This window comes from Ctenopharyngodon idella, chromosome 8 (assembly GCF_019924925.1).
Source record: "Ctenopharyngodon idella isolate HZGC_01 chromosome 8, HZGC01, whole genome shotgun sequence".
Classification (NCBI taxonomy): Eukaryota; Metazoa; Chordata; class Actinopteri; order Cypriniformes; family Xenocyprididae; genus Ctenopharyngodon; species Ctenopharyngodon idella.
Genome location: NC_067227.1, coordinates 3726840 through 3740462, shown reverse-complemented (window position 1 = coordinate 3740462; position 13623 = coordinate 3726840). Strand labels below are relative to the sequence as shown.

Sequence of the window (13623 nt, the reverse complement as noted above, 5' to 3'; positions counted from 1 at the left end):
AGCTTTGCCAGTAATTGCCCACCAGTTAAAAGAACCTTGGATTTTAAACTGGTGCAAACTGGTCTAAGCTTTTTAGCAGGATGCTGTTGTGTGGATGAGCGTGTGTGTATGTGTGTGTTTGATTGCAGGGGAAAAAGGTTTCTAATAGTGCTTGTGCAGTAGACATCTTTTTAAGTGACCCTTCCAGTCTGTAGCTCCACTATGGGACCAGTGAAAAGCCTAAAAGCTTTTGACCTTAATATTTGATGAGTCCAGTATGTTAAACCAATTAATCTGAGACTAATCCACACACTGGACCACAATCTCATAATTAATATTTCAGAGGCAGCGCATTATAGAGAAAGCTAATAAATGAAATGATTGGTTTTGGGGTTGAGCTCCAGGCCAGACCAACTCCCCAAGCTTACAGCATCCAAATCCTGAGAGGCGCAACTTGTGGCACCATCTGAGGTCCTAAACTGGAAATACTGTCAGCATTTACCTGAGAGCTTTTTGGATTGAACAATGCTCCAGTTGCAACAAACAATCCACTGTCTACTCTTGCGCTAAAAGTCTGTATGGATCTTATCCATTAGCGCTTGTCCGATTCAGGAAGTTTTGTTAGAGTAGCTTGATTTTATGCATCTTCTGTTTTTATCGATTTAAGCACACCTGGTCATCTTAACGTCAAACCGCAGTTCAACATATATTCTAAATGTCAGTGCCATTCTATTTTTGTAATTATTTACATTGTTTGTCCATTATCACTTTTATTGATTTGACAGATTCGAACTTACGTCACCTACATCAGCAACATGACTCAACATGTCGGATGACTCAGTGTGCACTTACTGTTTCACATGTGTAGGTTGGAGGTCACACCATGCTGCCAATCCGCTGGATGCCACCAGAAAGTATCATGTACAGGAAGTTCACCACAGAGAGTGATGTCTGGAGTCTGGGAGTGGTGCTGTGGGAAATCTTTACTTATGGGAAACAGCCCTGGTACCAACTGTCAAATAATGAGGTACTGTTGCATAACATACACATCCATGTGATCTCTATGCAGTGAAATGCCTTTTTTGGGGGGCCATTAAATAAATGAGCCAACAAATTTGATCCAACTAATCTACTACTTGATCAATGTAGTATTACTGCTCTGCACATTTTGGATGTTTTGTACAGTTCTTTAGGCTGTTCTGAGGAGTAACCACTTAGCAATGCCCCAGAAACCACCCAGATCACCATAGCAGCCACCTAGAACACATTAGCATACAAAACAGAAGACCTCAAGACCAACAAGAACACCCTACCAACCACCTAGAACACATTAGTCACTAACCAGAAGACCCTAGAGCAAGGGGTAGCCAACCCTGCTCCTGGAGAAAGGTTGGCTGCCACTCCCCTAGAGATCACCCAGAACACCCTAGCAGCCTCCTTGAACACATTATCAAATGCAGAGAACACCATAGCAAGTGTCTAGAACACATTATAAACCAACTAGAAGACCCAGAGGCAGTGTTTCCCAACTGAAGGCACACCAACAGTACACATTGAACTCTTCCTAATGGCTTGTTGTCTGAGTCAGGGGTTTTCAAACCTGTCCCAGAGGATCCCCACAACTGCACGTCTCCCTTATCTGACACCCACTTCAGGTCTTGCAGTCTCTACTTAAGAGCTAATGAGTTGAATCAGGTGTGTTAGATGAGGGAGACATACAAAGCAGTGCTTGGGGTCCTCTAGGACAAGTTTGACAAGTTTGGACAAGAAACCTGGTCTAAGACCCCTGGTCTAAATGGTGTCCACAGAATAGCATAGGATTCATAGATAATTGGCTGAGTTTTTAGGGTAGGCCTGACCTGCTTCTTTGTAGTGTTAGTGCTTGACTATCCTGGGCCCAGGTCAGAAAGCAGACAGACTTGCTTAACCGACCGTCTGCTAGATGCCTTGAGTTCCCTTGTAGCTTATATAAATTGCAATATTATCATATAAATGTGCCTCCAGGCACAGGGTTGAGAAGCTGTACCCTAGAGACCACCCAGAATACCCTAGCACCCTAGAACAGTGGTGTCCAATCCAGAGATGTTCACGAGTCTTTTATCTGGAGTCCGAGTCAAGTCTGAAGTCTTTATCACTGGAGTCTGATTCAAGTCTGGAGTCTTTTGTCATGAGTCCGAGTCGAGTCTCGAGTCATTAAAAAAAAAAAAAAATTCTCATACTCAAATCCTATTTTTTTATCCTAGTTGTATTATATAGTCAAAATAATATGATCTTTCTATCATCTGTTTTGTTTGAAATTAAGGTCCTATGATGTAAGGGATATCCAGCTTGTTACTTTATAATCCATTACAATGTACAAAACAATCGTCCTGGCAACACAAGTAGTCATTTTCAGTACAGTCGCTAAGCGGGCGCAAGATGGCGCCAGTGAGCTGGTTTGTTATTCAGCAGTTTGTTATACAGCTTCGTTGTTATTGACGACAGTCATTATCAGAAAATATCAAACCTCGGAATGTGTAAGTCAATAGAAAACTGTACGCATGCTGACTGCGATACGTTAAAATATGAGCTTTAAGTAATAAATGGATTAACATCTCTTTCTATCTCTCTCTTATGGACAAACATTAAGAAAGAGAAAAGCTGCATATACTACGAAAAGATTGATAAAACATAGTGCTAGGTTTAAAGGCTAGTTTTTTTTTTTTTTTTTCATATTTTAACAGGCTGGCAATCCAAATGAGCCATGCAGCTACACCGCAGTATAATAGCTAGCTGTGTGAGTTAATGTGACTAACCTTTGTGGATGCGATGTCTCATAAAATTTGATGTTGTCGTTCCGGTGTCTTTAATTGTTTTCCCGCATTCTGTGCATCTAGCCGATCTGACATGTTAATAAACCCAAACGAAAGAACATATGTCACGGTGGCTCCCATCATGTTTCATGGGACTCTTATGACATTTCGGAGTTTATGCGCAATACAAGGACATACGTAATCAAATTCTATGACAAGAGTCCGATCTACCACGACACGTAGGGAAATATATGTGACGCAGATATTATAAAACCATTCAAACACAACACAAATTCTTTATTTATTATATCAGTAGTTAAGGGTAAAAGACTTGAGTTGTTTTTTAAAATATATTCACGTTTTTTGTGTTGAGTCAAGTCTGAAGTCTTTTCAGGTCGAGTCCGAGTCAAATCTGAAGTCCATTAAAATATGACTCGAGTCCGAGTCACTAACTCGAGTGCCCATCTCTGGTCCAATCATGCTCCTGGGGGGACACTATATAGCAGACTTTAGCTCCAGCTTCAAATAAACACATCTAAACCAGCTAATCAAGGTCTTCAAGATTACTAGAAACTTCCAGGCAGATGTGTTGGGACAAGTTGGAGCTAAACTCTTTAGGCCGTTGGCCCTCCAGGAGCAGGACACCCCTGCCCTTGAAACCACCTAGAAAACACTAGCAACTACCTAGAACAGGGGTGTCCCAACTTGGTCCTGCAAAATTTAACTCCAACTTGCCTCAACACACCTGACTGGAAGTTTCTATTATGCATAGTAGACCTTGATTAGTTGCTTAAGGTGTGTTAAATTGGGGTTGGAGCTGAAATCAGCAGGACAGTGGCCCTCCTGAAGCAGGATTTGACACCCCTGATCTAGAACAAATTAGCAGCTAACCAGAAGACCCTAGCAACTTAGAAAGGCCTGCATTCCTTCAAATCTCGGATTTGAAGTTTTCAAACACATATGGCTACACTATATACAGTTGCAAGAAAAAGTATGTGAACCACTTGCAGAATCTGTGAAAATGTTAATAATTTTAACAAAATAAGAGAGATCATACAAAATGCATGTTATTTTTTATTTAGTACTGTCCTGAGTAAGATATTTTACATAAAAGATGTTTACATATAATCCACAAGACAAAAAAAAAAACTGAATTTATTAAAATAACCCCATTCATAAGTATGTGAACCATTGATTCTTAATACTGTGTGTGGTTACCTGGATGATCTACGACTGTTTTTTTGTTTTGTGACGGTTGTTCGTGAGTCCCTTGTTTGTCCTGAGCAGTTAAACTGAGCTCTGTTCTTCAGAAAAATCCTCCTGGTCCTGCAGATTCTTCAGATTTCCATCATTTTTTGCATATTTGAACCCTTTACAGCAGTGACTGTATGATTTTGAGATCCGTCTTTTCACACTGAGGACAACTGAGGGACTCAAACACAACTATTAAAAAAGGTTCAAACATTCACTGATGCTCCAGAAAAAAACATGATGCATTAATAGACGGGGGGTGAAAACATTTGGAATTTGAAGATCAAGGTAAATTGTATTTGTCTTCCGGGAAACACGCAAGTATTTTCTGCTGCTTCCGAAGGGCAGTACTAAATGAAAAAAAATGATATTCAAGCGAAATAAGAAAAATTTGGACCTTTTCATCCTGTTCAAAAGTTTTCACCCCCTGTCTATTAATGCATTGTGTTTCCTTCTGGAGCATCAGTGAATGTTTGAACCTTTTTTAATAGTTGTGTTTGAGTCCCTCAGTTGTCCTCAGTGTGAAAAGACGGATCTCAAAATCATTCAGTCACTGCTGGAAAGGGTTCAAATATGCAAAAGATGCTGGAAAACTGAAGAAGTTTTTTTTGACCTGGAGATTTTTTCTGAAGAACAGAGCTCAGTTTAACTGCTCAGAATAAACAAGGGACTCATGAACAACCATCACAAAACAAAAAAACAGTTGTGGATCATCCAGGTAACCACACACAGTATTAAGAATCAATGGTTCACAAACTTTTGAACTGGGTTATTTAAATAAATGCAGCTATTTTTTTGTCTTATGGATTATATGTAAACATCTTAGATGTAAATTATCTTACTCAGGACAGTACTAAATAAAAAAATAACATGCATTTTGTATGATCTCTCTTATTTTGTTAAAATTTTGCACGTTTTCACAGATTCTGCAAGTGGTTCACATACTTTTTCTTGCCACTGTAAATTTCAAACTGCTGTATATTCAAATGGTGTCACTCCTTGCATGTTGGTTCATCTTAATTAATAATCCTTTTCTACATTTATTGCAGTTTGCCTCACACATTTCTGGACATTTATTTTGTTTGACCTTTCACTCCTTGCTCTTTTGTAGGTGATTGAGTGTATCACCCAAGGCCGTGTACTGCAGCGACCCCGGACCTGTCCAAAGGAGGTGTATGACTTGATGTTGGGATGCTGGCAGAGAGAACCACACACCCGACTCAACATTAAAGAGATCCATAACCTTCTCCTCAACCTAGCCAAGGCATCACCGGTGTATCTGGACATCCTGGGATAAGAAAGCATGTTCTGCGTGTAGGACTGGGAGTGGATTCCTGAAACTGCCTCCCTCCTCTATCCCACCCAAAATCTCTTTCTTCTACAGCTTTAACAACTCCTCCCTTGCCCTTCTCCTCATCGACTGCTCCTCTTCTCAGTGTAAATGTCTAAATACTTTGGCAACAGGATTGTGTCCAGTGACTATGAATTATGTACTTCTTAACAAAAAACGGATTGTATGGAAGAGCCGTACTCAAGTGACTATAATTTTGCTTACGGAGAACAAAATCCCCAATGGTTGACCATCCTAAACTTCTGGACCAAGTTCACACCTGCAAATTCCAGTTCAGTGAATAAATGCATTGGGGACTTGAGGAAGGGCGTCCATCTTAACAAAGAGGAAATGACCTCTGAAAAATGACCAAACGCAAATGAGAAGAGAAATAAACAACTTTTCTTCCCACTAGACAAATTTGGTCCTTTCAGCTCCCATTTGTTACGTCATACATCCGATACAAAGCACAGAACGTGAAACTAGCATGGTGATCAACAGTGACAAACTGCAACTATATCTATATGTATACATGTGTGTTTATAGAACTGGACATTACCAACATAGTTTCGCAGTTGAGCGACTAATTAAATGCTTCTGGACGCTGACAGGATGTTGTTGCTGCCGAGCTAATCTGAAATGCAAAGTATCCCAATAAAATGTGTTTCACTGTTATTTATAGTGGGACATGTATCCAGTGCTTTTGCCATGGCCGATTTTGTCCCAACACTTTATGAAATAGTTTTGCAGCAGGGTTATGTCCAGTGCAGTGAATACGTCTCCAGTTGTCGAGCAGGGGTTTACATTTTGAGTAGCGATCCTTTGGTGGAATTAGATATGATGTATGATTTTTGGACATTTTTAATCAATGTCATTTTTCACATTTCAGTTCTGACTTGGAAACGAGCAGATGCTCCACTGCTGACCTGATTTCCAGATCGATGCTTCATATTTGTAAGATCATGTTAAATTATTTGTGCTTAACCTTATTAATATTCATAAGCTAAGCCTTCGCCACTTTGTGATGTCACAACCAGTGTGTCTGTTTTCCGCCCCTGTGCCCTCCACCAAAATCATAGGTCTGTACACGACGTGCACCATGAAGGGCTAGATGGAGTCATTTGAGACGAGGCCATGCCTCAATACCATCAGCTTGCATTTCTTAAAGGAGCTTAATTACGCAGAGTGGCCGATTATGATGGTGTGGGCTGAATTACGACCTTTCTTTCTCTCTTTCTTGTTCGCCATGTTTTACTACTGAGTTGAAGCACTAATGTAGTACTCAAGCTTCGGGTCGTACAACTGCTATAGTGTAATATATATTTCATTACAGGACAAATGTCTCCTATTAGCAGCAACTCCCTCTAGACTCATATACGCTATCAGTGGGGAGAAGAGGAGAGACGGGAGGGGACAGGATGGAGGGAATGAGACGAGGGGAGGAAAATAGTGTTAAAGAGAGATAAACATGAGTCACCTCACTACAACCCACATTTCTTCTTCCTTTTATCATATATAAATAATCATATCTATCACTATAGAGATCCTATCAAAGCATCCTTTTTGTGTGCGTTGATTATTGCTCTGTAAATCTCCCATAGAAGACTTTGCACACTGTACTAGATGATGTGAATCAGTCAAACAAATTCATTTTGTGAGCGTAAAATCCAAAAAATAGTTTGTAACGTTTAATTTTATATCTAATTTATTTTGTACTTAATGTGAAGCACTTTTGTGTTCAACTGTAAATGATTTTATTTATGTAAAAATAATTATTATTGATATTATATTTCATATTTGGTTGAGAGTGAATGTAGAGGTGGTTTCTGGGTTTAAGGGTTGTGGAATGGGATGTATTGATGAAAAAAAATTATAGAAAGATTACTTATTTTGGGGTGAACATTGAGAAAACTCTACATTAAAGATTACAATGACTACAAAAACAATGAAGCCTAATGTTGGATTGTGACCATTTTTCATGATCATTAAGAACATTTTCTCAAATGCTTATTAACATAACATTTTTTTTCTGTTGAATTTTTGTAATGCTGTTTTTTTTTTTTTTTTTTTTTTACTGAAGAACAATGTTTTTAATTTAAATTAGCATTTCATTTAAAACAGTACAACAAACTACCATGAAGTATGAATATTGAAGTGTATATGTACATGGAAATGTGGTAAAATCTGCTTAATTGTCATGGAAATAATGCCACATTGAGGTCATTCAAACAGATGAAAAAATATGTTTGAGATATCAATATGGAGGAGTTTTTTAGATTAGTCTTGCCTTACGGAAAAATCTCCAAGCGTCCTGCGACAGAACAATAAACTGTGACTGCATATCAAATACTGTCTTCTATATGTACAGATGTTTCAGAATGTCTATAAGCTAAACTAGTCCAAAATTAAACCACCTGACAAGTAAAGTCAACATGGCAGCAAAATTGATCTGCTTTACTTCCTTAAACTTTCCTAGTCTGAAACATCGTTCCTTTTCTGTTCACTAGTTTACAGAAGTAAAATGATTTGCGAAGGCTGTTTCATGTTGACTTTGAATCCAACATTCCTAAGACACTTCCCCCCCCCCCAGTATACTTTTCTTGATAGTTTTTTAATGATACATGCCTACTGACACCTGGAAAGAAGATTTCTGCTAAAAGTATCAAGTCGTGTGTGATAATTTCATTTATGGAATTAGACATTTTAACACTCAGCTACAAAAGTACAATCAAATGTCTTTGTCTGTATGATTTCTCTGAGGTATATGGACTAGTCAAGTTGTCCGCCATTGTATTTATTAAAAGTGTAATGTCTTACCTCATCACGTGTTCGTGTGGAGTGTGTTATTGTGACAGTGAGTTATACGTAGGTCCATGTTTATAGGTTGGTCAATAGAGGTTCATACAGAGTGCTTTGACAACATGGGAACGTATTGACCTACAGGCACTAAAATGCTTTATTGACAGCCATGGTTTTTTATGTCTTACTGGCTGCCAGCCTTAAAATTTACCTCATACAGAAACACGATGGAGACCAGAGCAAGTTAAAAACAATTTATGATGAAAAGGCACAATCCATAAAGTTTATGTATAGCATTAGCATTGCTATAGTAGATCTGAAGCTTCAAGAGTAGAATAAAACAAGAATTTGTTCCAATTCCCATTTCACTAACGTAGGCAGAGGGGGAAAAGAAAGGGAAGACTGATCTATCAGTGGATCGATGGCTTGTTTTGACATTGTACATTAAGACCTAACTAATTGCCAGAGGGCTAAATGCTTTTAAAAACACATCCATGATGCTCAATGCAATCAGGATTTTTCACAGCGTGCAGCAGAATTCTCGAAGGACCAAATGTGTGCGAGTGTGCAAACAACTGCAGCTCTAAACAAACAGAGATCCACTCTTCTGATGTCATCTTTGCAAACCAAATCTTGCAGTTTTATAAACATACAGTACGTTTTAGAGTTTTACAGTTTTAAAATATAGCATGTCAACCATGCTGCAATGTTTGCTCTACAAACATGAATGAGACCTCAAAAATCGTGGCTTGTTGAGAAGAGGTGTGCTGTTACTTTACACGCATTTACACTTCAGGTCATGATTCCCAATTCTGATTTGTTGACTATATCCGATTTTTGACGACCAGCTTACATCTTCTTTTAAAAGTGACACTTGGAGAAACAACCCAAGGTAGACGTACTGACCCAGAAAAGCTTATGGCGAAAAGGAAGTAAAAACTACACGATTTGCAATGGACGCAGACAAAATGATAATACAAGCTTTTGCTTTCCGCACCATCTTTAAAGGTCAGCAAAACGTTGGTTGAGACTTCGTCCTCCATTGAGCCATTGAAAAGAGACATGTGGTCGCGGTTGGCATCCACCTGAGTTGACGTCTACCTAAAGGCAGGAACACACCAAGCCAACACCGACGGACTAGTGGCGACGAAAGCTGACTGCGGGGTTGGCTCACGTCAGCAGCATCTGGGTCCAAAGTTGCCCTGACACACCAAACAGACAGCCGACGGCTAAGTAGCACGTCCATTCTGCGCCTGCGTAAGATGAAATGCCTTTCCGTACCAGCAGGTGGCAGTAGCTGAACAGCCAATCAGATGGCCCGGCGGGCCGACGAGCTCCGACGCCGATTCAACATGTCAAATCGGCCGAAAAAAAGCAGACGAGGACCAACTTCAGCCGACAGTGCGGAAAACTTAGTCGGCCGACCGTCGGCTTGGTGTGTTCCTGCCTTAAGCTTGACGTCATTTGCCTCAGCCGCTTTTCCAATGACTTACGGGTCGCATTGCCGATCTGTCCGCTTACATGGCAGATGCAAACGCACGTATCCGATTCATATCAGATTTATTTCCACATATGAATGATGCCTAAGTCTGATCTGAGAATTTTGGAATCCATGTGCTTTTTTCCCGCTTACACGTTCGTGGGTCATATCTGATCTGTTTCACATGGAAGGAAAAAAATCGGAATTGGGTCACTTGAAACATGTAATGTAAATGCGGCCTAAGCAATCAGGGGCCGTATTCACAAATCATCTTACGGCTAAAAGTAGCTCCTAATTTGCTGATTTAGGAGAAATTAATAATAAGAAAATAATGGGCGTGTCAGTCCTAATTTTAGGACTCCTACATTTTTGCTCTAAGAGTATTTCACATAGCATTTTAGCGCTAAAACTAGCTTCTAAATCTGTGAAACATTAGGAGTAGTCAAGAGGACTCCTGAGTCACTAAGACCAAATCACAAACAATCTTAATGGCCGTTGCTGCCAATCCGCCTCAGCAATCCACCCAAAGACACTGTACACCATTGAGGCAGTAGTGATAGAGCCTTGGGTGCTGAACCTTCTTCATAAATGCAATACATATTTTGATTTATAGAATTGAATCTACAATAAATATTTAATAAATAAATAAATAATGTCCGATTACCTGTGGCAGTTGTTCTCACGAGTTCACATTTACAAATGATCGAATAGAGTAAAAAAATATATATAATAAGCGTATTTTTGCATGCTGTCCAAGGGGATCAAGGACTCCAAGCTTGGAATTTAGCCCAAACCCAGAGTTCTCCCCTGTATCCCCAGCCAAGAGTGAGGAACGGGGTGGCGGAGGGATGCAGAAAACTGTCGAGGTAACTATAGGTGAGTCGGCTCTCGTCTATACCTCCACTCGAGCTGATTATAGACTGTTTGAACGCACTCCTCCAAAACTTTGTTTATAAAACATCATTTGTCGCTTGAATTCTGCAATCTCTCGAGATGCAGACATGTAAGAAGCTGACAATTAGCTGAACATATACTAGTTTAATTAGTGACATTTAGCCTACATTTTAAAATGTTTATTTGAATATGGCAACATTTGTATTTTAAAACCTTTATTTGAATATGGAAACATGATACCTCATTCTACAATATTTCTATGATTAAATCACTGACAGAGACTCCTCCCTCATCAGCCAATCACTGTGTGCATAGTTAGTAAGCGTGTTAACATCATTCATAGCAACGAGGTCAACCCCGCCCCTTTCTCTTAGCTTAAGACTTCTCTCTATTCCTTAGTAAAAGTTTCCCTCAGCAGCTTTGTGAATAGCTTTTAAGAGAAAACACTTTTATTGCCATTTAGGAGAACTCTTAGTGGTAAGATAAAATATTTTGGCCTACAATACATTGAATACATTTACTGTGATAGAGGGATCCAAGCCTAGAGACCACAAATGATAGTAAACTATTTCAAGGGGTAGTTCACCCAAAAATTTCATCATACTTTTTTTCTTCTGTGGAAAACAAAATAAATGAAAATGTTTGTTTTTTTTATTCAGTGGGGTCCAATGATTTTTCACATCCCATTTTATTTATCCCATTTTATTATTATTTTAAAAATATTTTCCTTTTTTTAATAAACTAACCCGTTGTACAGAACTTTTAACAGAGAGTAATTTCCCATGTTTGGTAAGACAAAATTTAAAGAGAGAGACTATTTTTTATGTCAGGGCCCCTCCTCTTCATTCTAAATGGATTTTCCCACCTTACTTCCTCAAGAGATATTAACTTTTAAATGCCACTCCAATACATTATGTGGACAACTGTGAGGTTTTGTGGTCTGTTAAAGAGTAAACACAGATTCATTCTGATGTCAGGGCTTTTTTTCTGGGAAGATCATTTGGGATATTAGCATGTGCTGTCTATTCATCAGATTGACCACATTAGCAGCTGCTTAGTGTCAGCGTGTAGAGAGAAAACAGTCGCTGACAGCATGCCTTGGGTACTCTGGGTCCATGTGTTTCACCACAGTAGTAAATCTGTGTTTTGGTACAATACTTTTTTTTACCTATCAAAGCCTACAGAGCGTGTGCTTGGTGTCTGTTTTACCTTATATACTGTAGATTTAATATAAGCACATTTTCAAAACTGCCATGTAGATCCATAAAGGGATATTTTACCCAAAAATGAAAATTCTGTCACAGAAGAAATGCAGTTTTTAAATAATGATTCACCAGAATTTTCATAATGTGCTTAAAGGGAACCTATTATGCAAAATTCATTTTTGCATGGTGTTTGGACATAAATGTGTGTTGGCAGTGTGTGTACACAACCACCATATGGTGATAAAAATCCAACCACTCCTTTTTTTTTTTCAATCCCCATAAATCATAAGCTGTGTCTCCCACCGACCTGTGACGTCACATTAGCCACAGGCCCCGCCCACGACCGCTGACTGACAGTCCTGCATTACCTTAGTTTCCGCCCTCAGCGAGCTGTACGCTGTCCGCCATTTTCTCCGCGCTCGGAGAGGGGGTATTAACCATAGATATACATAATAAAGGCTAGATGTATCGTCTGCGCTGCTAGCCAATGGAGGTCAACGTCCGCACCTGGCGGCCATCTTGTAACAGTCAGCTCGCTCACTCGTAACATTGTGTTTTAATGGTGCATGTACTTTTTAAATAACCATAACTTGCTCAATTTTCTACCAATTTTCAAACTGTTTGGTTTGTTATAAACGTCAGAGATGTACTTATGACACTGCATACTTATGAATAATTATAACCATGGACTTCCATATGAAAATAACATTGAACAGAACAGATAGGTGCAATGAATATACACACGCACAAGGTATTTATGTTAAATCAATATATAGGCTACTAAAACTCAGTGTACAGAATGGCAACATGAGATATATACACTTTTATAATATGAATATTACTATTATAATAAAATAATTTGAATTATTACATGTTTATTTTAACTTCTACAGGGTTGGGCCATTTACTAGGCTTTTCCCCTCGACATTGCACTGTGCCTACTTCAGAGATCACTGTTCCAAAAAAAAAAAAGGTGTCCAAAAGAAACATTCTGCAATTGTGTAAACAAACTTGTAAAAAGCTTTGGGTCAACAACAATCTTGTAATACTATTATGTCATAGCCCCGCTGTTCCTGTGTAACAGGACCTGTATTGTACATACATCCACTAAGTAACTAACGATTATCCCAAATATAATCATAATATTGTCATATCTTACAGGTGAAAGGTGATCCCACGGCTCTCGTTTTGAGACTACGGCGATTGGAGCATCCGTAGGCTGCACAAAAGTCTGGCATCTTCTCCTATAAAGCCAGCAATTTCCTGTATCATAATGTAAGATGTTTTAACAAACCAAACCGATTGGAAATCATGTGCAACTTAAGTTATATTGAAAAGAACGAGCAATTCTGCCTCTCCCACTGATGTAAAATTGCTGGGTAGCAGCTAAACTGTAACTACTAGGTCTCACTCAAAGCTTCTTGTTATTAGCCAGCTAATAACTACAACCACATCCACAAAGATTGTAATTTAGACAAAAGATTAGTTTTAGATTAAAACCTATATAATTGAACAGCTCGATTGTGGTCTCAGCCTTGATAACTTGCGCAAGTAGCCGTAATACACAACTATGCTGCACTATTAAGTCGTTTTTGAAAAGAAAAACTGCAATTTCAACATGTTCAAGCATCCAGAATTATAACCACGTTAATAACGTTTGTAAGAAACCAAACCATTTGTAAATTCGTCAAGATTTCAGCGAGATAAGAGTATTTGTGTTCGTGCAGATCACTCACCTTACATCAGGTACCACAGAGCCCGCCAGAAAGCTTGCCTGTGACAAGATGGCCGCCGGTGATGACTTTAGAGACTACGTCGTAAGACATCTAGCCTTTATTATGTATATCTATAGTATTAACATTGTCGCGAAACACTGACACTGTGTCGCGGTCT

The 13623-nt window shown here is 39.0% G+C and overlaps 1 protein-coding gene across 2 annotated transcripts in view; it reads left to right on the top strand.

Annotated features, from left to right (window-relative positions):
* The window catches only part of ntrk2a (neurotrophic tyrosine kinase, receptor, type 2a), a 65388-nt gene extending 57215 nt beyond the window's left edge, over positions 1 to 8173 (top strand). For both annotated transcript variants that reach the window (XM_051903847.1, XM_051903846.1), the window contains 2 exons: positions 848 to 1006; positions 5134 to 8173. In XM_051903847.1, coding sequence (XP_051759807.1) covers positions 848 to 1006; positions 5134 to 5319 — 345 coding nt within the window. In that variant the 3' untranslated portion in view covers positions 5320 to 8173. The remainder of the gene's footprint in view (positions 1 to 847; positions 1007 to 5133) is intronic.
* Positions 8174 to 13623: the final 5450 nt, after the last annotated feature.